Genomic DNA, 24232 nt, shown 5'->3' with positions numbered 1-24232 from the left:
ACTTTTTAAATGAATTAAAAGTAGATAATTTTGTCAGCTCTTCATTTTACCTGTGGCAGCAAGCCTACATACATGTTTGAGGGAAATATTTATCTTTCTCTAGAGAAAATTTAATATATAAGCCAAATATTCTTCATTTCAAAGACAAGTAGTGGTTTGATAAAAAAAAAATAAATCTTATAATCTGATAAAATAAGATCCTTTTCATTTGTACTTACATAAAAAATTATGTCTAGTGGTGGTAGCACACTTCTTTAATCCCAGCACTTGGGAGGCAGAGGCAGGTGGATCTCTGTGAGTTTAAGGCCAACCTGCTGCAAAGAGCAACTTCCAGGATAGGCTCCAAACCTACACAGACATCCTGTCTTGAAAACCAAAACAAAACAAAAATTAGGAGTTTTAATTAAAATAAAACTAAAATTTAAACAAATATTTACAGTGTACAATTAAATACAAAACCTCTCAAAATATAAATTATATTACATTATTAAATATAGGAAAACATAAAATTTCTAGGTACTTGAGACTTTCAAATATTTCTCAAAAATCATTTTGATCCTACTTCATGCTCTGGCTTTGTGGGAGCCTAGCCAGTTTGGATGCTCACCTTCCTAGACCAGGATGGAGCGGGGAGGACTTTGGACTTTCCACAGGGCAGAGAACCCTGACTGCCCTTCAGACTGGAGAGGGAGGGGGAGAGGATTGGGGAGAGGGGGAGAGGAGAGGGAAGAGGGGGGAGAAGGGAGTAATAAAATAAGAAAAAAAAAGCTTACAACTGTATGTTACTGTAGCACTCTCCTCTGTACAGATATACATAGATAAAATAAATGAATAAAATAAAAAAGAAAACATAAAAAAAATCATCTCATGAGCCATATCTATTAACAACCACAATAGTTGATTTATATTAACACTTTAAAAGTATGCGGTAAGTTACTGATCTCATTCAACTTAAACCTGCAATACTCTATTATGTCCATGGGGTTTTTGTTTTTGAGTTTTGTGGAGCTGGAGACTGAAGTTGGGCCCTGGACCTGCTCATGCAGCACCCTACCACTGAGCTATTTCCGCAACTTTATATTACCTTCCTTATTTGTACCACTAAAATTTATATTGGTCAATTAACTAGTCTTAATACAGCATTTTCCAGAAATAACAGCAACAGATTTGATTGTATGGTATCAGTTCTGAACATTTATCATCTATATTTTAGTGCAGTACAACTCAGAAAATATCTATTCGTTATATAAAAGGAGTCCACTTACATTAGTGAGCGTGCCCAATTACTCAATACGGAATCTCAAGATGCCCTTATATTTTTCTACTCATAGTTTTTGTTTGTTTGTTTGGTTGGTTGGTTGTTGTTTTTCAAAACAGGGTGTTCTGTGTAGTCCTAGCTGTCCTGGAACTCGCTCTGTAGACCAGGCTGGCCTCAAACTCAAAGATCTGCCTGTCTCTGCCTCCTGAGGGCTAAGATTAACAGCATTTGCTACTACTACACAGCTCTATTGATAGTTTTTTAAAATGTATTTTGTGAAACAATCATACTACAAATGAGGGACTTTCATAAGATAAAATACTTGTGAATATTATAATATATTTTATTTCATGTGCTATTTAGTCATAAATTTTAGTATTAAAAATGATTACCACACAAGTAAAAATTCTAACAATATCTCAAAATACATCCATATTTTTCACTTTCATAAAAACATAATTTGTATTAAAATATTTTCATGACAGAAAATTGAGAAAATACAGAAATGCAAAAATGAAAAGTAATAACACTTTTTACCCATGAAACAATTAAGTTTAACAGAAAAGGCAGTGATGAGTTTATGGGCTCCATTTTAACTGCACAATTCTAAATGAATTAGAATTTTTGTTTCCATGTTAATTCATTTCCTCAAATGATGTAAAACTAAGCATAAACTTCTCATCAGCATTGAAAAGCAAAAAACAAAATTAACCCTCAGACTCCAATTCGAAGTTTCTGTAAACTACCAGAGCAATTTGTGGTTACAAACGCAAAACTATATCATCAAGACTTTTTAAAAAGTGAAAACTAAAGCAAACCTATCTAGCAACCAAGTTGTTTTTTGAAGACTAGATAACGGAATTATGTAATAAAGTTGTTATTTTTTTGTTATTAAGGCATACTATATAATTCTTGGTTTTCATTAATTATACTTTAGATACTATCTGTTTTTGAGACAGGGCCTCATTACATTGTCCCAAGTGGCCTGGAATTCACTATGTAGATCAGGCTGGCTTCGAACTCAGAGATCCACCTGCCTTTGTCTTCTGAGCACTGGGATTAAACGCGTGCATCACCATACTTGGCTTTAGATATTAGTTTTCAATTTAAAATATGTGACTTCTGAGACAATGCTTCTCATAAACCCTTTAAATTAAAAAATGACTTATTCTTCACAATTCCACGCATATATATTTGGATCACATCCCGCCTTACTCTCTTTTATCTCTTTTCCACCAAATCCTTTCTTCACTTTCCTACTTCGCTTTGTTTTATGTGTGATCCACGGCATTTAACTAGGGCCAGGGTTGTTTGAATACGCATGGGTACAGGTTATTTACTTAAGCAAGGGCAGTTACTACTAACTTACACTGCTGCCCTTCAGATTTTATAAGAGTCCTAGTTAGAATATAAACATGCTTACTGGTTAAAAAAAAAACAAAGTCAAAATCAAACTTTTTGATACTTATTGCTGATGTTTTCAACTGTGTCTAATTTAAGGAATAGATAATAAACATATCGATTTAATGCTTAAAACCAGTAAGCTTGGGGCTGGAGAGATGGCTCAGTGGTTAAGAGCATTGCCTGCTCTTCCAAAGGTCCTGAGTTCAATTCCCAGCAACCACATGGTGGCTCACAACCATCTGTAATGAGGTCTGGTGCCCTCCTCTGGCCTGCAGACATACACACAGACAGAATATTGTATACATAATAAATAAATAAATATTTTTTTTAAAAAAACAGTAAGCTTAGGATGTGTTAGCACTTAAGCTTTGAGTGTGAATACTTTGACAAGAGGCTTTGTTCTTGTGTAAGGCAATGGATATATTCGTTTAAAATTTTTTAGACTTAATTGTTTTACCTTACGTATATGAATGCTTTTGCCTCCGTGCATGTATCTGCACCATGCCTATGCCTGGTGGAACACCGGTAATCAGAGTTATGGATGTTTTTAAGTCACCATAAGAGTTCTGGGATAAAACCCAGGTCCTCTGTGAGAGCAACAAAGGCTCCTAACCGCAGAGCAAACTCTCCATCACCACACTTTGCTTTGTTTTGAGACAGGGTCACACTAAGGCAGCCATGCTTGGCCTGGAACTCTCTCTACAGAGGAGGCCAACTTCAAACCCACACAAATCCATCTGCATTCTCTCTCTCAAGTGCTGAGATTAAAGGCCTGGGACACCATATCCATACTCAACATTAGCAATGATTCTAGAAATGAGTGTAAATATTAAAAACAGATCCTTTTAAATGACATTGACCTAATGATCAGATGTTAAGAAGTCAGATTTATACTGTTGTTGTTGTTTTTTTTTTTAAGTGTCACATGATTGCTACCTAAACCACAACAGCCTGTAAGATTTCTAAAAGTTTATTTCCCTGCAAGGAATTTGTTAGGTAGAATGAATAGATATTAATGTTGTTACCTTTTAGTCGGTGACTTAGAATTTGTTCCAGAACAGCTGCAAAATTATTAAATTCAGGAGAAGAATCATCAATTGTTTCAAAGCAAGACCGATCAATCAGAGTCTTCACAGAAAATCTATGAAAAAAAAAAAGATGATTATTAGTTTTAGAGAGAGTAAATCCATTTGCTTAAGTATAAAAGAGTTAGAAGGTGTTTGGAAAAGAATCCTGAAACTTTGTTTATCCAATGTGCCTGTAACTTGAAAGTTTTACAGAAGACAGGCTTCCATATGGCAGTTACTGCTGGAGTTCTCCAAAATCCTACCGTGCTGGGCAGCACATCAAAGCTAGGTCTTCAAGAAGGAAGGGCTCTCCTATTAGCATCTTTGTAGAAGAGGCTCAGGGGAGCTTGGCAGCCTCCTCTGCTGTGAAATGACATAGAAGGCCAACAGGAGAAGGGGCCCTTGGTGTACCTGTAGTACTTAGCCCCTTGACGGTGGTGTCTCCAAAGCTGGAAACAATACATTTGTTTTCCAGAGATTACTCAGTCTGAGGGCAGCTTGTCAGAGCATGCTGAAAGGACTAAGACACAATCTTTCGCTTAAAGTAAGAATTTGGGATAATTTTCTGTCCATACAATACAGCTATTGAAACCAGAATTAATGTATGACACAATTATAATTTAATTTCTTTCTTAATACTATAAAAATATCTGAGTCGGGAGGTGGTACCATATGCCTTTAATCCCAATGTTTGGGAGGCAGAGGCAGGTAGATCTCTGTTGAGTTCGAAGCCAGCCTGGTCTACAGAGTGAGTTCTAGGACAGCCAGGGCTGTTACATAGAGAAAAATAAAAACAAAACCAAACATCTGACAATTTTTTTTACCTTATGACAATGCTAAAGTGTAGCTGTATAATTATTCTGTTTTTATTCTCAGTATATTATTCAATAAATTGCATTAAATAATTTTTCTTGGCTGGGTGGTGGTGATGCACACCTTTAATCCCAGCACTCGGGAGACAGGGGCAGGCAGAACTCTGTGAGTTCGAGGCCAGCAGTTCCAGGCTACACAGAGAAACTGTCTCAAAAAACCAAAACAAAAAAAAAAAACAAATTTTATTATAATCATTTATTTACTTATTTACTTCTGTTTGTGTGTCTTGTGTGTACACAGTTCACACAATATACATGTGGAGGTCAGAGACAACTTGACGAGTCAGCTTAATTGTCTAACCATGTGGGTCTTATGAACTGAACTCAGGTCATCACAGCCGGCAGCCAGTGCCTATGTCCACTAAGCTGCTTCACGACCCTAAGTATTTAAGACTCTTCCTTAGAAAACAGCAGTGTTAGCTGGGCAGTGGTGGCACAGGCCTTTAATCCCAGCACTTGGGAGGCAGAGGCAGGCGGATCTCTGTGAGTTCGAGGCCATCCTGGTCTACAAGAGCTAGTTCCAGGACAGACTCCAAAACTACAGTGAAACCCTGTCTTTAAAAAAGAAGAAGAAAAGAAAGAAAAAGAAAAGAAAAGAACAGTGTTGGATGACTTTGCCTGACTATGAACAGAAATATTCTGAGCAGTTTGGAAGAGCAGGCAGGCTATAGTTTTTATTCTCTAGGGATATGTGATAGTTTGAATAAGAAAACCTGGAGTCTCAGGCATGTGATCTCCAGTTGGTGGAGCTGTTTGAAAAAGCTTAGGAAGTGTGGCCTTGTTGGAGGAAATATGCTACTGGAGGTAGCCCTTGAGAATTTAAAGATTCACACCATTTCAAGTAAGCACTCTGGGTTCCCTGCATCTTGAAGTTCCGTAGCTTCCGGCTCTGCTGCTATGCCTCCACTCTGGAACCATAAGCCCAAATACATTCTTTCCTCATAAGTTACCTCAGTCATGGTGTTTCAACAAAACAACAGAAAAGTAACTAATACAAATGAATTCTTAATTTACAATATTTTCAACTTACAAGGTCCATGACTTTGAAAAATATCAAGGAATGGTATATGGAGGAGGGGGGTGTTGGAGAGAGGAAAGGAAATGGGAAAATTAATTATATGATACTCTCAAAAAATAACAATGTTAAACAGCAATTTTTTAAAACAAAACTTGTCCTTAGCATAGTGATATAAAGCTGCAAAAAAGAGTGTGAGCATGTACAGGCAAGTTTTATGTCAACTTGGCACAGGCTAGAGTCATTTGGGAAGAGGGCGCCTCAGCTAAGGAAATGCTCCTACCACGCTGGCATATAGGCAAGCCTGTGAAGCAGTTTCTTAATTAGTGACCGAGGTGAGGGCCCAGTCCACTGCTGGTCCAGCCATCCCTGGGCTGCTGATCCTGGGTTCTGTAAGAAAGCACGCTGAATAAGCCATAGGAGCAAGCCAGTGAGCAGCTCCCCTCCATGGCCTCTGCATCAGTTACTGCCTCTAGGTTCCTGCCCTGTTTGAGTTCCTGTGCTGTCTTCAATGGTGGACCGTGATGTGAAGCTGTCAGCTGGAATAAACCCTTTTTATTCCCCGAGTTGCTTTGGTCAAGCTGTTTTCTCATAACCCTAGCTAAGAAAAAGCAGAAATCATCTTAGTAGGAAAAAAAAATTACATTTTCTGTGATCTTCATAAATTTTTGTTTTGTCAAACTATTAAAAAATTCTTTAATTAGCTAATTATAGAAAAATGAAAAGCAAAATCGCTTAGTATAGAATATTGTAACTTAAAATACTGGAAACACTGAGAATTAAATTTCCTTACTTTGTCTCAGTCTTCTCCTGTCTGACCTTGGCAAACTCTCCTACTCCCTTCCGTATTGAATCCGCTCTCCCTTTCTCTTGAATGCCACACAAACACTCGAAAGCATATGCTACAGAGACTTAATGTGAAGAGTAGAATCCTCTCTCCCACGTTACTTAGAGACCATTTCATTCACTGTTTGGCTGCTAGTGTCTCCTCTCTTCAGCAATAACGAAGGGGATTCCCTTTCCATGGAGTAGAGAGACAGGGTACGTCGTGTTTGCCAGTTACAAAAGTGTTTGAAAGTGAGGTGGCAAAGCTGTTGTTGGCATCTCTCATGAGCACCGATCGACAAAACAAGATCCCATAACGACCACACTAGTTCTCCCCAAGTTAGCATCTCCACTCAGCACAAACACCTAGTGCCAAACCAGATGAAGTCAGCTACCCAACGTTACTCCAATGAAACATCTCTGACAGGTCCTTAATATAAAGTGTTGCCAGGGTCACTCCCTTTGGGACAACTCCCTCTTTTCTATCAGAACCACCTTCTCAATGATATTAACGCATGCACCTCTGCTAAGTTCCTAGAGGTGCTTATCTTGATCTTGGAAAGCAGCTATTTATCTTTCCTTTATTAATAGAATTTCTGATTCTTTTATACATGTATATTGTACTTACTACCCACCGCCCCCCTTATTTCCTTCCCACCCTCGCCAGCCCCTCTTATTCCCCACATCTCTTTCCAGATTGATGGTTTAGAACTACCCACTAGAGCTGGTGGGCACACAATCAGAAATGACACTTCCTCTCCTAGAATCTGTAAGTTGTATGTGACCCAGGCCAGTAGGAGTAACTGATGGGGCTTTACAACTGCATGGCCATGCCATACTTAGGAAATGGCATCTCGCCACCCTTTCCCCTGTCTCTCACCTCTGCCCCATTGCTGACTTGAGTAGAAGAAAAGGATGTCACTTGAAACAGTAACGTGCACCATGGAGCCAACTGGACACATTCTGAAATAATAATGATAAGGTATGTGTTTCACCAAGAAGCTGGATTAGAACTTAGCTTGATCTCTGACAGTTTGATGAACTTCCCCTATTGCTCTCCAGACAGCAAGTACCTTCACCACAGGAGCCATCGCACACGCCCAAGACTGACACTATTAATAAAGGATGTACAAATTCAAAGATAACAGTTGTTTCTTCTACCATTTCATAACTAAATTTCCTGAATTCCATACAAGCAAGAGTAACTACAGCCTCTTTTGGAAAAAAGCAATTTCCACTCTCAAATAATCAACAAGGAAATGGCTGTCGAGAGATGCTAGAGAGAGACTTGATGGGTAAAGTGCTCTCCACACAAGCATGAAGACCTGAGTTCGACCCCCCAGTCCACATGTGAAACCTGGCGCAGTCATACATGCCTGTATCCCAGTGCTAGGAGGCAAAGACAGGAAGACCCCTGGGGCTTGTGGGCCAGTCTAACATAACTGCTGAGCTTCAGGTTCTGTGAGAGAATCTGTCTTTAGTAATTTTTTTTTAAAAAATGGGAGCAATAGAAGAGACACTTGATTTCAATCTCTGGCCTCCATGTGCACATGTGTGCACTACACCCCTACACTCGTGCACACACACGAAGACAAGCTATAAAGCACAGCAAACATAATATAAAACAGTAAGCACAATACCTGGAGATAACTGTTCAAATACAGCTAAATTTCCTTTTTTATATTTCATGGCAGACATTATTTAAGAACTCCCATTTTTTTTCCTCCTCAAGCAACAATGTAAGAATTCTCAACCAATTTATTTTTAATTTTAATCTACCAAGAAAAAGATTTTGATGAAAAAAATGCTTCCCATGTATGCCTTAAGCAGAGATAAACAAACTATAATGCACATGCTAAATTCAACTTAAAAGATCTCTTTAAGATTTATTTTTATTTTATGTACATGAATGTGCGGATATGCACTGCATGTGCCCCTAGTACATGAGAAGGCCAGAGGAGGACACCTTGAAACTGGAGTTATATACAACCGTTAGCCATCATGTGGGTGATGGAAATCAAACCCTGGTCTCCAAGAGCAGCGACACTCTTAACCACTGAGCCACCTCTCCAGTCCTCTGCTTCTGGTTTTCAAGAAGCTTTCATTGTAACACAGACACATAAATATTGCGAGCATCTTTTCTCATCTTTGTCATTTAGAATATTCTATTTCTCATCCTGATTGCTGAAATTCTCATAAAGGTTCCAATTGACTTCTATATTCATGTGATTATATGTATATCATGTGACTCTGAGTTAATTGATTATTTTAAATCAGACTTTTGAGGGTTTTTTTTGTCAGTTTTTCATTCCTATCTATTTGGATTCAATTACTGAAGTGTTATGACATACTGGAATAGTCAGCGCCTTCTGTTTTTATATTTCTTCTATTTCTATGTCTCTATTTGGATAGGTTTCTCTTCTGGGGCTCCGCTTAATGAACATTCTTCTTTTGAGACCTCAATTCTTAGTACCATTCAAAGTGGAAAAAAACAAATTACATACTACACCTCCAAAGCAAACTCACAATTGGAATACAAGAAAACATATACCACGTGACCAGACCAGCCCAGAGACCATTTAGAAGTCTGGACTGTATGGACCGGGCAGGTTGTAGTTATGCATTTAGGGGTGTGTGTGTGTGTGTGTGTGTGTGTGTGTGTGTGTGTGTGTGTGTGTGTGTGTGTGTAACACAATAACTAAAGAAAAAGAGACCATGAATTCCAGAGAGAGCAAGGATAGTCCACAGAGAAGTTGAAGAAAGAAAAGGGAAGGAGAAAATGATGTGATTATAATTTCAAAAATTAAAAAAATATATATCATTAAGAAGAACTGCTTAGGCCGGGTGGTGGTGGCACACGCCTTTAATCCCAGCACTTGGGAGGCAGAGGCAGGCGAGTTCGACGCTAGCCTGGTCTACAAGAGGTAGTTCCAGGACAGGCTCCGAAGCTACAGAGAAACCCTGTCTCGAAAAACAAACAAACAAACAAACAAAGATCTGGTTAGGTAACTGGAGAAATGGCTAAATAGGTTAAATCACTTACAGCTCAAGTATGAGAGAGCCTGGTCTTGGATACCAACACCCACATTAAAGCTGGGCCTATGAAGAAAGGACAGGATTCTGGGGCTTGCAGGTGGCAGTCTAATTCCAGGCTCCGTGGAACACCCTGTCCCAAGGGCATGAAGTGGAGGACCACAGAGCAGAACACTTGCCACCTTTCTCTCTCCACACGGACCTGGCACATGCGAGCATACACTACGCATACGTATCACTCACAATTTTTTAATTTATTACAGCTACTATGATACCAATAATCACAGAAAAGTAGAAAAATAATGTACACCATAAAGTTAAAAGTTAATAAATGTACAAGTGTTAATAATAAAAAAAATCAAGGAAGAGATAGGAAAATGGAAATATATAAAACAGCACTAAACAAAAGAAAAAAGAAAAGGAAAAGAATGTTGAGGACAAGGAAAGGACCAAGAAATCAAAAAATAAAGGAAAAAGTACATAAATTAAGAATGTTAAACATGAAATCTTTTTAAAGATCTTTTATTTTATGGATATGAGTGTTTTGCCTGCATGCATATATATGTATATAACATGCACCACCAGGTGCCCTCAGAGGCCAGAAGTGGGTGTCAGATCCCTAGAACTGGAGTTACAGACAGCTGTGAGCTGCTCTGTGGCTGCTGGGAACTGGACCGAGATCCTCTGCAAGAACAGTAAATCCCCTTAAGCACTGAGCCATCTTCCAGCTCCCATTAAAATATTTTTTAAAAATAGTGAAAGGCACCAGCAAGACAGCTCAACCCTGACATCTAAGTTGGATCCCCAGCATCCAATGAAATGCACCCAACAGCCTGATGTGATGGTTCACCTCTGTAATCCCAGCCCCAGCACTCCTACGGTACAATGGGAGGCCTGAGACAGGAGAATTAGCCAGAAACTAGAGACCCTGCCATGGAACCAAGATGGTAGGAGAGAAAAGACTCTGGGGAGTTCCCCTCTGGCATTGTCACTGTCATTCTCTCTCTCTCTCTCTCTCTCTCAGTTCTCTGGCCTTCATAGCAGGCACACTCATTCATTCTAACTCTCTCTCTCTTCCTCTCCCTCTGTCTCTCTCTCTGCCTGCTTCTCTTAGAAACATTAAATAAAAATAAATCCTTTTTTTTAAAAAAAAAGTAAAAGTACAGTAAAAATACCAAAAAGTTTAACATTTTTGAGACACTTCTGTGTCTAATACTGGAATTCACCAGATGAAATGTGGGGGGCTAAAACTGGAATCTACCATATTACCTCTCTGTGGCCCTGTGGTGGTCTGAACAGGAATGACCCCAGTAGGTCCACCGTTTTGAATGCTAGATCACCAGGGAGCGGCACTACTAGGAGGTGTGGCCTTGTTGCAGGAAGTGTGCCACTGTGGGTGGGCTGTGAGGTTTCAAAAGTTCAACCCAGCCCTTGCCACCTGCCAGATGTAGAACTCTCAGCTCCAGCACCATGTTTGCTTGCAGGCCACCATGCTTCCCACCATGAAGATAATGGACTAAACCTCCGAACTTGTAAGCCAGCTCCAATTAAATCTTTTCCTTTATAAGAGCTGTCTTCAAGCAAGGGGACACTAAGACAGATGTTGGTTCCAGGAGTGGGGTGCTTCAACATAGTGGGCCAGACTATGTTGCTTGTTGGTCAAATGTGGACTATGGGACTGTGGATTAGGAAAACAGTTGAATGCTTTAAGCAGGGTTTAATGTGACGTACTAGTAGAAGCAAGGAAGACAGTGGTGTTTTGAGCAATGTAGATTATGACAGCCCAGCGCAAAGGTTTCAGAAGAGAAGAATATTAGTAAGTGGCCCAGAGATATTTCTTATGATATTTTGGTGAAGAATATGTTTGCTTTTTGCTCTTATCTAAAAAAAAAAAAAATCTGTCTGAGGCTAAATTGAAGAGTTTTGGGAGAGGAGGTATCAAGATAGCTTAGTATTGACTCTGTCATGTGACTATTAATGGCTACTCTTATGAACACCTATAATGATCAGGAGCATGCTGAGCAAGGAAAAATACAAAATGTACAGGAGGAAGAGAAAAAGAGCGCCTGAAGAAGTGATCAGTCCAGTGCTCAAAGAGATAAAATGTCTAAAGAAAAGCCTGATACTAGAAGGAATAAAAGGAGTGGTGACCTCAGGGCCAGACTCCTCCCAAATAAGCTTCCTACTTGTAAAAAGAAATTCAGGAGAGGGGGGGAAGGAAATGGAAGGCGGTGGCGGGGAGGAGGTAGAAATCTTTAATAAATAAATTTAAAAAAATTTGAAAAATAAAAAATAAATAAAAGCTTGGCAAGCAATCACACAAAAAATAAGTTTTAAGAGTTAATAAGAAGCCTGAACTATTGGGCCAATCCATTTATAATTAAAAAAAAAAGAAATTAAGCAAAGTTTAGGACTAGTTGGGGTGGCTCACACATTTAATCCCAGCACTCGTGAAGAAGCAGAGGCAGGTGGAGCTCTGATTTCAAGGCCACCCTAGTCTGCAGAGCAAGTTTCAGGACAGCCAAGATTAGGCAGCAAAAAAAAAATTAAAAAAAAAAATTAAAAACAGAAAACTTGTGAAAATGCATTTGAATGAAGGGGCCATGCTCCAGCCCCAGCAAGCAGCAGAACTTGGGAGGTCCAGTCACATGGTTCTGGCTTTAGAGTCCAGGATACAAGAAAAAAGATATGGAATCTCCCTCCAAGGCTAAGGAAAATTGCTGAGGCCAGGCCTGTGTCAAGGTTGTTCCTGCATGGAGGCTCAGAGAAACCACTGTGTGAAACTATGAAGATGAATCTGGATCGCCTTGGCGACCCCAAGATGTTGGAGATGCCAGCCATAGGATACCTGCCAAGAAGAGCTGCTAACAGGGAGCAGAACCAGCCCAAGAGAAAGAAGTGTGTTGTGTGTGTAACATGGAAAAATAGACAGATATAAACTCAGGTACCTCTCCCATATTACTAAGTACACGAAAACTAGTAAGGATAGGCAAGTTATCAATTGGCACAACACACTAGACATAGATGCCGTGTACAAAACAATCAACAGAACGTGCAAATACACAGAAATCACTCATGGAAACCAGCCATATGTTAGGTCATAACGCAACCACCAATGAAATTTCAAATGCTTGAAGTTCTTCAGAATATAGTATTTGCAGTACAGAATTAAGTTTAAAACAGTTGGTGAAAGGTAACTAGAATAACTTTACTTGAAAAATTAAAGAACTATTTTTTTTAAAAAAAAATCCATGATAGGACAGAGAAAATAAACGAAATCTGATGATTCTGTGAAAAAAGATCAACACCATCTATAAAGCCTTAGCCAGGGAAACAGCCAGGAAGATACCATTTCAGGATTGAAACTGGAAAATCTCTACACACGTTTAAACAATAACAAGGCATTAGCACTTTCACACTCTGGGAGATTCTGAGGCAGGCAGATTCCAAGTTTAAGGTGCCTAGGATACATATATATCAATGTCCTGCCTCAAACAGAAAAAATAAGAAGACACTAAGAGAAACCCGAATACATATGATGATATAGAACCTTATTTGCCCCCCCCCAAATTGCAAGAAATGATGAAAAGAAACCAGAAATCTGAGTTGTTACTACCTATTAAATAAAGTAAATCTGTTACTAATTTTCCCACAGAAATTTTTTTTTTATCTCCACAAAGAAATTTGTGGTCTAGATTGCAACCTGGTACATTGTCCTATATATTAAAGAATATCACCCTTACAAAAACTATATAGGACAGGGGAAAAAAAGACAAGGTAATCTTATTAAAACTAGATGACCATATAACGAGAAAGGGCAAGTATAGAACAATCTCTTCCATGAGCAAATATGTAAAAACCCAAATATTACCTCAGCTAAATGCACAGAAATTTCAAATATATAATCTACCCACTGGTGCTTTATTCCAAAGCAATCTGACATGTGAAAGTCAAACAACAGAATTTATTACATGAGCAGGAAAAAGGAGTGGACATCGTGTTTAATCTTGTCAGGGGAAAAAAAAAAGGAGCATTTGACAACAACATAGTATTCGGTACCTACTTTAAAATCCTAGGATTCTAGAAATAGTAGAGAAGGAAAATCTGCTGCGAACGCCCACTGAAGCCATGAAACTACTGTTCTTTAGCACTGTTAGGCATCCTAGCCAGTGCGGTGAGGAAGGAGATCAGGAGAGCGGAGAACGATTCAAAGTGAGGAACTGACACATGCATAGATGACTTCTGATCAGTCTTTTTAAACTGCAGAAAAGCCGCTAGAATTAATAAGTAAATCTGGTGGAGACCATGGATTCAAGTCTGTTATGTTTAGAGAACAATTGTGTGTCTTCATACCAGCAAAAGGTTTTGGTTATATTAATATAAAAATATATCCAGTATACAAGAATAAATTTGACAAGAGATTTATCATGCCTATGTATCCTAAAGTCATATCTATTTCTGAGAAACATAATATTTAAATATAGAAAAATATAGAAAAGCATTTACTGTGTTTATTGAATTAATGTCTTAATATTATAGATATAAAAGTTTACCAAAAAGCTGATTTATGGAATAAGTGCAAGCATAAGAAAAATCCCAGATTCCTATTGGTAGTTCATGGCTGCTGGGAGAGGGGGTATCATTCTCCTCACTGGTCCATCCCTTGTTAATATGTCCATATTCTAATAAACGACAGCCCATCCACATTTATAAAAGCAATCTTAACTAAATTCAATGGGTCACTCCAGGCTGTGGTGGTGCACACCTTTAATCCCAGCACTCGGGAAGCAGAGGCAGGAGGATCTCTGTGAGTTCAAGGCCAGCCTGGTCTACAAGAGCTAGTTCCAGGACAGGCTCCAAAGCTACAGAGAAACCCTGTCTCGACAAACCAGAAAAAAAATAAATTAATGAGTCATAACAAAAAAAGCAATCAAACAAATGACATAAACGCAAGGGGGATTTCTCGGGTAGAAGAGTCTGTGGGGAGCATGAGAGGGATATGACAGGGTGCTGGAAGCACATGAAATGACTAAAATGTGTTATATACATATTAAAAATTGTAAAGTTTTAAACACTCAGATTGTTTTTCATGGAAACTGATCAGTAGATTACACAATTTAGCTGACAAAGGGCTAAGAGTAGGATGATCTTCAAACACAGAGCTAGAAATTTGATTATCAAATGGCAAGATGTGTTATAAAGCAGTAGTTATTAAGACAGTATAATATAATTTCAAAGAGAAACAAATAGATTAATGAAATGAGAGACAGAGCCCAGAAACAGAAGCAGAAAGGTCCTATGACCTAATTTAAGGCAAAAGTAACATTTGAAAGTATTAGACACAGTATGATCTTTTCAATAAGTGGTACTAGGTCAACTGATTTTTTTAAGGACAATATTTAATCCTGTGCCCCACATTTAACACCACAAATACAAAGGATCTACAAATGGATTGTTGATATAAATGCCTAAAGCACAACAACAGAGGTTTAGAAGAAAATGAGAGTATCTGATCACTTGGGAGGAAGCAGACTTAATAAACTGGTCAGAATTAAGCAGGAAGAAAATTTACAGACGGCTTTATAATTAAGGAATTCTATTCACATTGTAGAGTTTTAAAAAAGTCAACAAATAGGAGGAACAAAAATGCACCGAGTACTATGTCTACGCTATGCAAACTTTTGAACATGCATATTTTAAGTCAACACAATTTTCAGTGGCTGAGGAGCTAGCTCAGTCAGTATAGTATGTGACTTGTAAGCAAGAGCATGCTAGTTCAACCTGCAGAATCATGTTAAAACCAAACAAACAAGCAATCAAAAATCCCAGGCGTGACACAGTGTGCTTGTATCCTAGGGCTAGGGAGGCAGAGGCAAATCCCTGAAGCTCACTAGCCCCCCAGTTTAGCTTACTTGGTGACCTCCGTGCCACCGATAGACCCTGTTTCACAAAATAAGGGTAGACAGTGTTTGAGGAATGACCCCTGAGACTGACCTTGTACATACACACATGCAGAGACATACATTAAATTATATTTGAAAAGTAGAGGTATAGTGGAGCTGAATGAATTATCACAATGTTCTACATATATTTTTAGAAATTGGTCACAAAATCAACACTATCAGCTATCTAAGACAAAGATAAAGCTGTAAGTGACATTTCCTGTGCCCAATAAATGCCAATGGGCCAACTGCCTAGAATTAGGCAACTGTTGACATTGAAATAAAACCGGTCCTTCTCTCACAGAAGTCTTCACAAATTAAGCTACACTTATGATACACTTTGCTCCTGATAAGAGCACCAAGAAGAGCCTGTGATTGCTTAACTCTCAATGAATACTGAAGTAATCAGTGCATAACTCAAGCAAATAACAACAAAGAATAGGTTATTGTGATTAAAGGATATTGCTGTCAATATATTCAGGAAAAGTCCATATACCTACATTTGAACAGCTACAAAGTTTAAGAGCAAAACACTTTCCATTGATTGACGAATATCTAAAATGCTAAGACTGCTAAAGTTCTCTCAGCTAACTTGTGCCTCTGGGCTCAGATTTAGGTATCCCCTTTCCTGGTTCACAACAACGATAGTCAGCAAGTCAAGATGTAACGTGTACAGAAAAGGGATTCTGGATGCACACCTTAAAGAAACAACAGCGAAATCAATAGGAAGAAACAGCAAGTGACAAAAAACAAAGAACTCTAAGCACAGGTCTTATGGGGCCATTTAGCAAACCATACTAAGGTACCTCAAGAGTCTCCAAGGACAGCCACTGTACAGAGAGCATGCATTCATCCAGAATATAGGTACCAGTAGTTATGACATTCTTCTCTAAAGAAAGTAGATTGCTTCTTTTGTTAAGTCGTTTATCTAAAATGTCTAACCACTGTTTATTGCGTGTTAATTTACAAGCTTCATTATACAGAAGACTATATTCCATAGTAAGTGCTGACAGATGAAGTAGTACAGTTGAGGTAAGAATTTTAAACTAGGAGTGGATATTAGTTACACATAAAATATGAACTCTTGATTCCTTGACCACACTTAAGAAATGTGGTACTGTTCTAATTTGAAATAATACCGGTGTGAAATAATATTTGACCTATAGAAAATATTATTTTATGTTATTAAAGTACTTTAATTATGAAATCATCATTTGTCTCTAACCTGCTTAACTTATTATATGAAGTTGAAAATATGAAATTTATGCCCTGGCAATGCTGAAGCATGCACGAGCAGCCCGTATATGGCAGTTCTGTTGAACTTGTCCATATTGGCTTTCATGGTCTAAGATGATGATGACGACTGACCAGGTCTCTTCTTCTAGAGGGCACTGGATCTCACTCCAGATGGTTGTGAGCCACCATGTGGTTGCAGGAATTGAACTCAGGAGCTTTAGAAGAGCAGGCGGTGCTCTTAACCGCTGAGCCATCTCTACCATCTTCTTAAATCACCCTTGTAAATTTATCCACAGGAAATAGATTCCATTTTTTGTACAAGAAGTGCCTTTTAACTACTGCCTTAATTGGTGTTTCTATTGATGCGGTGAAACGCCATGACCCAAAAGAAAGTTGGGGAGGAAAGGGTTTATGTGGTTTACACTGATCTCTGTTCATCACAGACGGGAGTCTGGACAGGATTCACACAAGGCAGGATCCTGGAGGCAGGAGCTGATGCAGAGGCCATGGTGGGAGCTTCTATTGGCTTACTCACGGCTTGCTCAGTCCGATTTCTTTTAGAACTCAGGACCATCTGCCCAGGGGTGGTGCCACACCCAATAGGCTGAGCTCTCCCCCATCAATCAGCAATTAAGAAAACGCCCTACAGGACTGCCTACCGCTGGATCTTAGAGAGGCACTGTTCTCAAGTGAGGCTCCCTCCTCTTTGATGACTCTAGCCTGGGTCAAGCTGACATAAAACCAGGCAGTGCAAGGACTGACTTAAAAGTTTGACAAATGTTTAAAAATGTGTATTTTAGTATTTTATAGAACATTATAAATGAAAGGTGAAATAGATTTTCATTTTGAACTAGGATGAAAGAACTCCATCAGCCTGGAAAGACACAAGCTTGAGCTGCAGAGACGGCTCTGAGACCTGGCTGTTGTTCCGGAGGACTGTGGTTTGATTCCCAGTGCCCATGAGGCAGCTCACAATTGTTTGGAACTCCGGTTCCAGAGCATCTGACATATCTTCTAGCCTCAGAGGGCAGTATACACCAACAGTAGCACAGACATACATGTAAGCAAACCACCCATACATAAAACAAAAAAATTAAAAGTCTTTGAAAAATGCATAAACTTAAAAACAACAGCAAAAATGACCAACACCTGAATTTCTATGGATGAAAACTGCAAGTTAAAAAAAAAAAATCCCAAAGGCAGGCCCAGCATGATGCACAGGGCTGAAATCCCAGTGCTCCAGAGGCAGAGACAGGCAGATCTCAGTGAGTCTGAGGCCAGCCTAACCTACATAGCAAGTTCCAGGCCAGTAAAGATTACACAGCAAAGCCATGCATCAAAAAAGAGGGACAGGAGCAACGTGTGTGGGGGGGAAGTGCCTTAAATTTTCAAAGTTTTAAAAAATAAAGTTTCTTTACACAAAACAGAGTAACTAAGATCAGTCTATAAATATTTTGGAGCCGCCAGGCGGTGGTGGCGCACGCCTTTAATCCCAGCACTCGGGAGGCAGAGGCAGGCGGATCTCTGGGAGTTCAAGGCCAGCCTGGTCTACAAGAGCTAGGTCCAGGTCCAGGTCCAGTTCCAGGAAGCTACAGAGAAACCCTGTCTTGAAAAACCAATATATTGGAGCCGAGTGTGAAAAATTTAGAGTCTCAAATGTCCTACTTTCTCCACAGGACACTCTATGGGAAAAAGGTAGAAACTCACTTGCTGAGAGAAACACAATACAACGGTTTTAGAATAGAATATATACATATTTTCTCTAACAAACTCAAGTAATTCTACACATGCACAACCATAACGAACCAAAACTCAATTCGGCTCTCTGCCTGCCTGTCCTACATAACCAAACAGCCTAAATCCAAAATCCAAAACAGTAACAATATTGTATATGGTTTTAAATCTGCAGAATTATGTGGTTGTATATGGTATGGCACTGAGCCTAAACTGAAACTACACCTAACTTTTTAAGGGAAAGAAAAAGCATTATTGTGCAAGTATAAGATACAATACGTAGTAGTGGGGGAGGGGGGTGGTTTTTCCTAGTTTTATGAATTGCAGTTTTCCTTGGACATCAATAAAAAAAATCACAAAACGATTTGATTCAAATTCAATTCACACAATTCAAATGTTTGTTCAAAGAAATGCATGTGCCCCATCTAGCTGCTACAATACTTTTCTATCACCATGACAGGAAAATGGGATGCTACTAGTAAACCGTAGCATCTACTCTGAACTCAGTTACTCTTCCACTAGAGCGACTTCCTCCCATCTCCAATGTCAAATTATCCAGAACTTTAACTCAGCCAGAGCTTTGGTAATGACAGGAAGCACAGTTTAGGTTGAAAACTGCCTTGGAACTACCCTCATTTCTTTAAAATAAGATTTTTTTTTTCGTTTTAAGATCTATTAAAGACAAAATTATCCACCTAGCTTATTTTTCTATGTGCCTAACTCAGAAATTTCCCTCAATTTAAAAAGCCTATCTGTCCCAAAAGGTTGTTTTCTATACAGCACAAATAAGAAATACAGTCCATATTATTTTACCATAATATTATTTTATAATGCAAACTGTGAGTGAAGGTCTTCCTGATAGATGAGCAGTCATTAAATCCAACGATTAAATATTGAGTATAACTCCTACTACATATATCTACAATCTGCTTAAAATGGTAGACATGATTCTAAACAAGGAAAAAATTTGAAATTCAGGCATAAACCGCAGAGGAGGGAAAGATCTCATCATTTACCTGATAATCAGAAAAGTATCACCAGTTGATGATTAAACAGGATGAAGGAACAAAATAATTTTCAGAGCTTATTGGCTGAGTGGCTCCTAAGAAATGGATGCCTAAAATTTTATGAATGTTAAAATTTATCAGCTTTTTCAAGATCAGTTCTCTCTGAATCCTAAATTTATAGACGGTGGATATTTGTTTCTATATTTCCTAGAGGAAGGGATACATTTACAATAAGGAAGCTTTTAAGGAAGGGCAGATCTTGGAATAAAAAGACTGACTGGAGATCTTCTAAGGGACTGTGTCTTCCACAGTCGCCCAAGCACCACCGGCACTGTAGTTGATGAGACTTAAACATCCGTCACGGATATGCGCGGTATGAAAGGCGTCAAAACCACAGGCCAACGAGAGAAACCCATAGAGCAGAGCGCACTCGGATTTGGGGGCCACAGAGCGACCTCAGGACCTCCCGCCGCGGCTGGCCCTTCCTCCGCCCTCCTACCCAGACCCTGGGGGGCACGGCCAAAACAGATTCTCCCCGGCTCCGCCCCGGCCCTCGCCAGGCAGCTTCCCGCAGGAGGTCCAGAGCCCGCGGCAGGTCCCCGGCATCACGGGGCCCGGCTCGCCCGCGGACACGCGGGGCGCGACGAGAGCAGAGGCCGCGGCTGCGGACCCCAGCAGCTCCCTCCCTTCCTCCCCCTCCGCCCCCGCCCGCCCGCCCGCCCGCAGCCCCGCACCTGCACACGGTGATCAGGTTCCTCCTCTCCACCGCGGCATTGCGGGCGCTGAGGCTCTTCTTGCCACCGCCGCCTCCGCCTCCGCGGCTCCCGCTCAGGCCCCCCAGGCTCCGGGAGGCCATGGCGGGCTCCCCTCCGCGCCCCCTTTGTCTCCGGCGGTCCCGCACGCCCGGCACACCTGTGTCCCGCGGCTTTCCCTCAGGACGCCACCCCCGGGTGCGCGAGGGACCGAGGCAGGAGCCGCGAAGCAGGCAGGGTGTGGAAGGCAATGGGGCATCCGCGCCCGGTACCCCGGTTCCACGCGCGCGTGCACGCACGCACACACACTCACAGACACACACACACACACACACACACGCACGCACGGGCCACCTCCGCCCTCGTGCGCGCGCCCGCCCGCCGCCGTGCACCGGAGAAGCGCGTGCGGGGTGGGAGTCGGGCGCTGCGCGACTTCCCCGGGGACGCGGCACTACCACGCGGGCGAGCCTGCCAGCTCCGCAGCGGGGCCGGGGCCGCGGAGGTGAGGCCCCACGCCTGTCACGCGCAGCCCCGCCCCCTCCTCCAATGGGAACGAGGCCGCGCCGGAGACAGCCAATGACGGGAGGCGGGGGCGGGACCAGCCTGGGCGCCTTTAAAGCGGCTCACCCCAGCCCCGCCCCGGCGCGTGGGCCGCTAGCCGACCGGGACCCGGCTGGTGCTGCACCAGTGGGCACGCGACGACTCGGCCGGTGGCCTAGCGCGGACTGACGCCCGTTCCACAGCGATTCTGGTCCGAAGTTCCCTCCCTCCCCGACGAGGCTAAATCTCAGATTTTCTCTCAGATTCCTGGTCCTGGGGCTTCGGTAGTCCCAGCAGGAGAATGCCACCCTGCAGGAGGCGGGGAAGTGATTACCTAGAAGAGAGGAGTTCCTTTTGTCCCCACGCCCTCTCCGAGCCTAACAAACAGCGACACAATGGCATCAGGGAATGTGCCCGTGGCATTTCGCGTCACAGGAGTCTGAATTTTTGATTCTCCTCGCCTCATCCCATGACCACAGTCAGAGGAGAGAGTGTTGTATGAATGTGTATGTCCAGGGCAGTGAGGTCTGAACTGGCCGGCACCTAGCGAGCCCTGCAGAGGTTTGACCAAGGTCGGAGGGAAATGCTGCCTTGGAGGCCTGGAAACACAGCTTGGAAATCCCAGCACTTGGGAGGCAGAAGCAGATAAATCTCTGTGAGTTAAAGGCCAGCCTGGTCTACAAAGCTAGTTCCAGGACAGCTAGGGCTGTTACACAGAGAAACCTTGTCTTAGGGGGGAAAAATTCTCAGCACTTGGGAGGCAGAAGCAGGTGAATCTCTGAGTTCGAGGCCAGTCTGGTCTACAGAGTGAGTTCCAGGAGAGCCAAAGCTGTTACACAGAGAAACCCTGTCTCATAAAACAAAATAAACTTCTAGAGCAAAGGATTATGGCATACTTTTGTAATCCCAGAATTCTGATGACCTTGCTTCGTGCTGTGATGAGACAGTTAAAGGGAGAAAGGGTTTGTTTGGGTCCATTTTGAGAAGTTCCTCGTCATGGAGGGCTATAGGAAAGCACTGAAGTTGACCGCAAATCTGAGAGGATGTAGAGTGACAGGAAATCCACCATCAGTAAGACGACTCTAGGACCTTCTTCCAGTGCCCTGTCTCCACCAAGAAGATCCTACTGCCTATAGATTCCACATCTTCCAAACTAAAGCCACCAGGTGGGGAAGCCTGTATGTATGCCTGCAGGCCAGAAGAGGGCACCAGATCTCATTACAGATGGTTGTGAGCCACCATGTAGTTGCTGGGAATTGAACTTAGGACCTTTGGAAGAACAGGCAGTACTCTTAACCGCTGAGCCATCTCTCCAGCCCCTGGATACACCATTCTTACATGTATACCATTATCTCCAGTTATAAATATAGCACATAAAAGTCCTCAAGCACAAAATTCTGTAGGCCAGAGACTACCAAACATACCATAATTTACTTTTTAATCTTAGAAACAAACATTTTCACCTAGGCAACCATATAGAAAAAAAATAGGAGGGAAACTAACAATATCAATTTGTAAATGGGATTTTCAGTCATGATACAAGAAGGTATGACTTAGTTGTAATGAGACATTGTTACCTTAAAATACATTTTAAGAAAATTCTTGAGGCTTGGCTGTGGTAGTGCACGTTTTTAATACCAGAACTCGGGAGGCAGAGGCAGGAGGATTTTTGTGAGTTCGAGGCCAGCCTGGTCTACAGAGATAATTCTAGGACAGTTAGGGCTGGTACACAGAGAAACTCTGTCTTGAAAAACTAGGGGGGGGGGGAATTCTTGAGAAATCTGTAAAAATTAAAAGAATAAAATTTTATTTTAGTATTAAATCTAGTACGTCCACAATAAATTTGGTACATACAAGCTTACATGCAGGACTATGATAGTAACGATTCTTTCTTGAAATACTGGGGTCAATTTATTCAGAAATATGCACATATGTGTGCATATAAACCTGTACGTGTACTTATATGCACAAAATTCTCTGATTGGTGCCCCAAGATTGACTAATTACATCACTCGACTTAGACATTTAGCCAAGTATATTTTCCTTTTTTCCTCAGTCAATTAGCGAATCTAAGTAAAGGGAGCTGGCTTCGGAATCTTCATGAGATCGTCCCCACCCTGGCTTGCAAACTTGACCTTATTAAGAATGTTATCTTCTAAAATATTTCTTGGCAGATTTGGGAAGGCTGCATTGTGGTTGTTAGTTTCACCAGTTTAAATTCTTACACACATCCACTCACTAGGTCAGAGGTCAGGCTGCACAGTCAGTTTGGTTTGCTGCTGCTCAGAATCTCCTGAGGTTGAAATCCAGGTGGCAGTGGGCTGTTTTTATCTGAGCGCTCTGGGAAAAACAGAGTCAACAGTGCTTTGGAAGTTTTAACAAACCACAGCCCTGCTGGGGTGGCAGGCTGGAGCTGATGATTGAGCCAAGGACAAGGAGAAGGGAGAATGAAAGAAGGAAGAGCTTCTGAGAGAACGAATCCAGGCACAAGACTTTTCCAAATGGCCTGTGGCTGGAGGAGATACACTGCCCGGGGTTAATATGGAAGCGGTCATGGCGAGGGTTGGTGACCAGGCTAAGAGAGAGGTCGTCGGATCTGCTTTACACACAGGTTCACTGAACACATTAGCATTTTCACCACCATCCTAAGAGCAACGCGCAGTCTTTGAGATGCTTAGAAAGAAGTGATAACGGGATCAGATTGGAACGTTGAGATGGGCACCCTGGCGGATGTGGAGGCTGGCGAGTGCAGCCCACAATGATGTGGCAGTCCTCAAAGGTGCGACTTCACTAGAGTTTCACTAATGACCTCAGGGTTTGTTTTTGTTTTGCTTGTTTGGGTTGGTTTTGGTTTTTATTTTTGTTTGTTTGATTGATTTTTATCTCTGTGGATGGAAACTTTCTTCCTTACAAGCCTGGGTGGTTTCCTGATAACAGGCTGCTGTGCTGCTCTCCAGGGCTATGGTTTTAAGTCTTAAGGTCATATGCCTTTCTTAGGTGTTTTCTGACTCAGAACAGCCAAAGCTACTGGGAAATTCATCCCTCGCGTGAGAATCTCCACTTGACACACATCTCATCAAAGTTTTAGAATCCTGAGCCATTACTTTCGATTAAAAACCCATAGTAAATTTCAGAAAAGACAGTAATTTCCTGTATAGCTGAGGTCTGTTTGTTTTTGCTAGATAGGCTGTCTCTATATTGCCAGCTCCTGTGTCCAAGAGATCCTGATGCATCAGACTCTCCAGTGGTTGAAACTGCATGATCTTGCCTGGCCCTAAAGACTAACAAGAATGCCTGGGTACAAATTATCCTCCTTATGTTTGCGTTTTCACTTAAATGGAAAATAGCAAACATGTAAGATCTCAATAAACTTATTTTTCTATTGTTGTGATAAAAAAAAAAAAAAACACCACAAGCCAAAGAAACTTGGAGAGAAAATGGTTTATTTGTCTTACATATCCCAGGTTACAGTCCATTAGGGAAGCCAAGGCAAGCATTCAAGGCAGCATCCTGGTGGCAGGAACCGAAGCAGGTGCACAGAGAAATA

The 24232-nt window shown here is 41.2% G+C and overlaps 2 protein-coding genes across 7 annotated transcripts in view; one reads left to right on the top strand and one right to left on the bottom strand.

Annotated features, from left to right (window-relative positions):
• Positions 1-20632, bottom strand: part of Rundc3b (RUN domain containing 3B) — a 155130-nt gene extending 134498 nt beyond the window's left edge. For all 3 annotated transcript variants that reach the window (XM_050139865.1, XM_050139866.1, XM_050139867.1), the window contains exons 1-2: positions 20128-20632; positions 3688-3803 (exon numbers count right to left, since the gene is read on the bottom strand). In XM_050139865.1, the coding sequence (XP_049995822.1) occupies positions 3688-3803; positions 20128-20249 (238 nt within the window). In that variant the 5' untranslated portion in view covers positions 20250-20632. The remainder of the gene's footprint in view (positions 1-3687; positions 3804-20127) is intronic.
• Abcb1 (ATP binding cassette subfamily B member 1) overlaps positions 1-24232 on the top strand; it is a 142995-nt gene that overhangs the window by 30083 nt on the left and 88680 nt on the right. The window lies entirely within an intron of this gene.

This window comes from Alexandromys fortis, unplaced genomic scaffold (assembly GCF_014885135.2).
Source record: "Alexandromys fortis isolate MF-2015 unplaced genomic scaffold, M_Fortis_MF-2015_v1.1 scaffold_38, whole genome shotgun sequence".
Classification (NCBI taxonomy): domain Eukaryota; kingdom Metazoa; phylum Chordata; class Mammalia; order Rodentia; family Cricetidae; genus Alexandromys; species Alexandromys fortis.
Note: the sequence above shows the minus strand (reverse complement) of the source record. Positions and strands in the feature narration are given on the sequence as shown.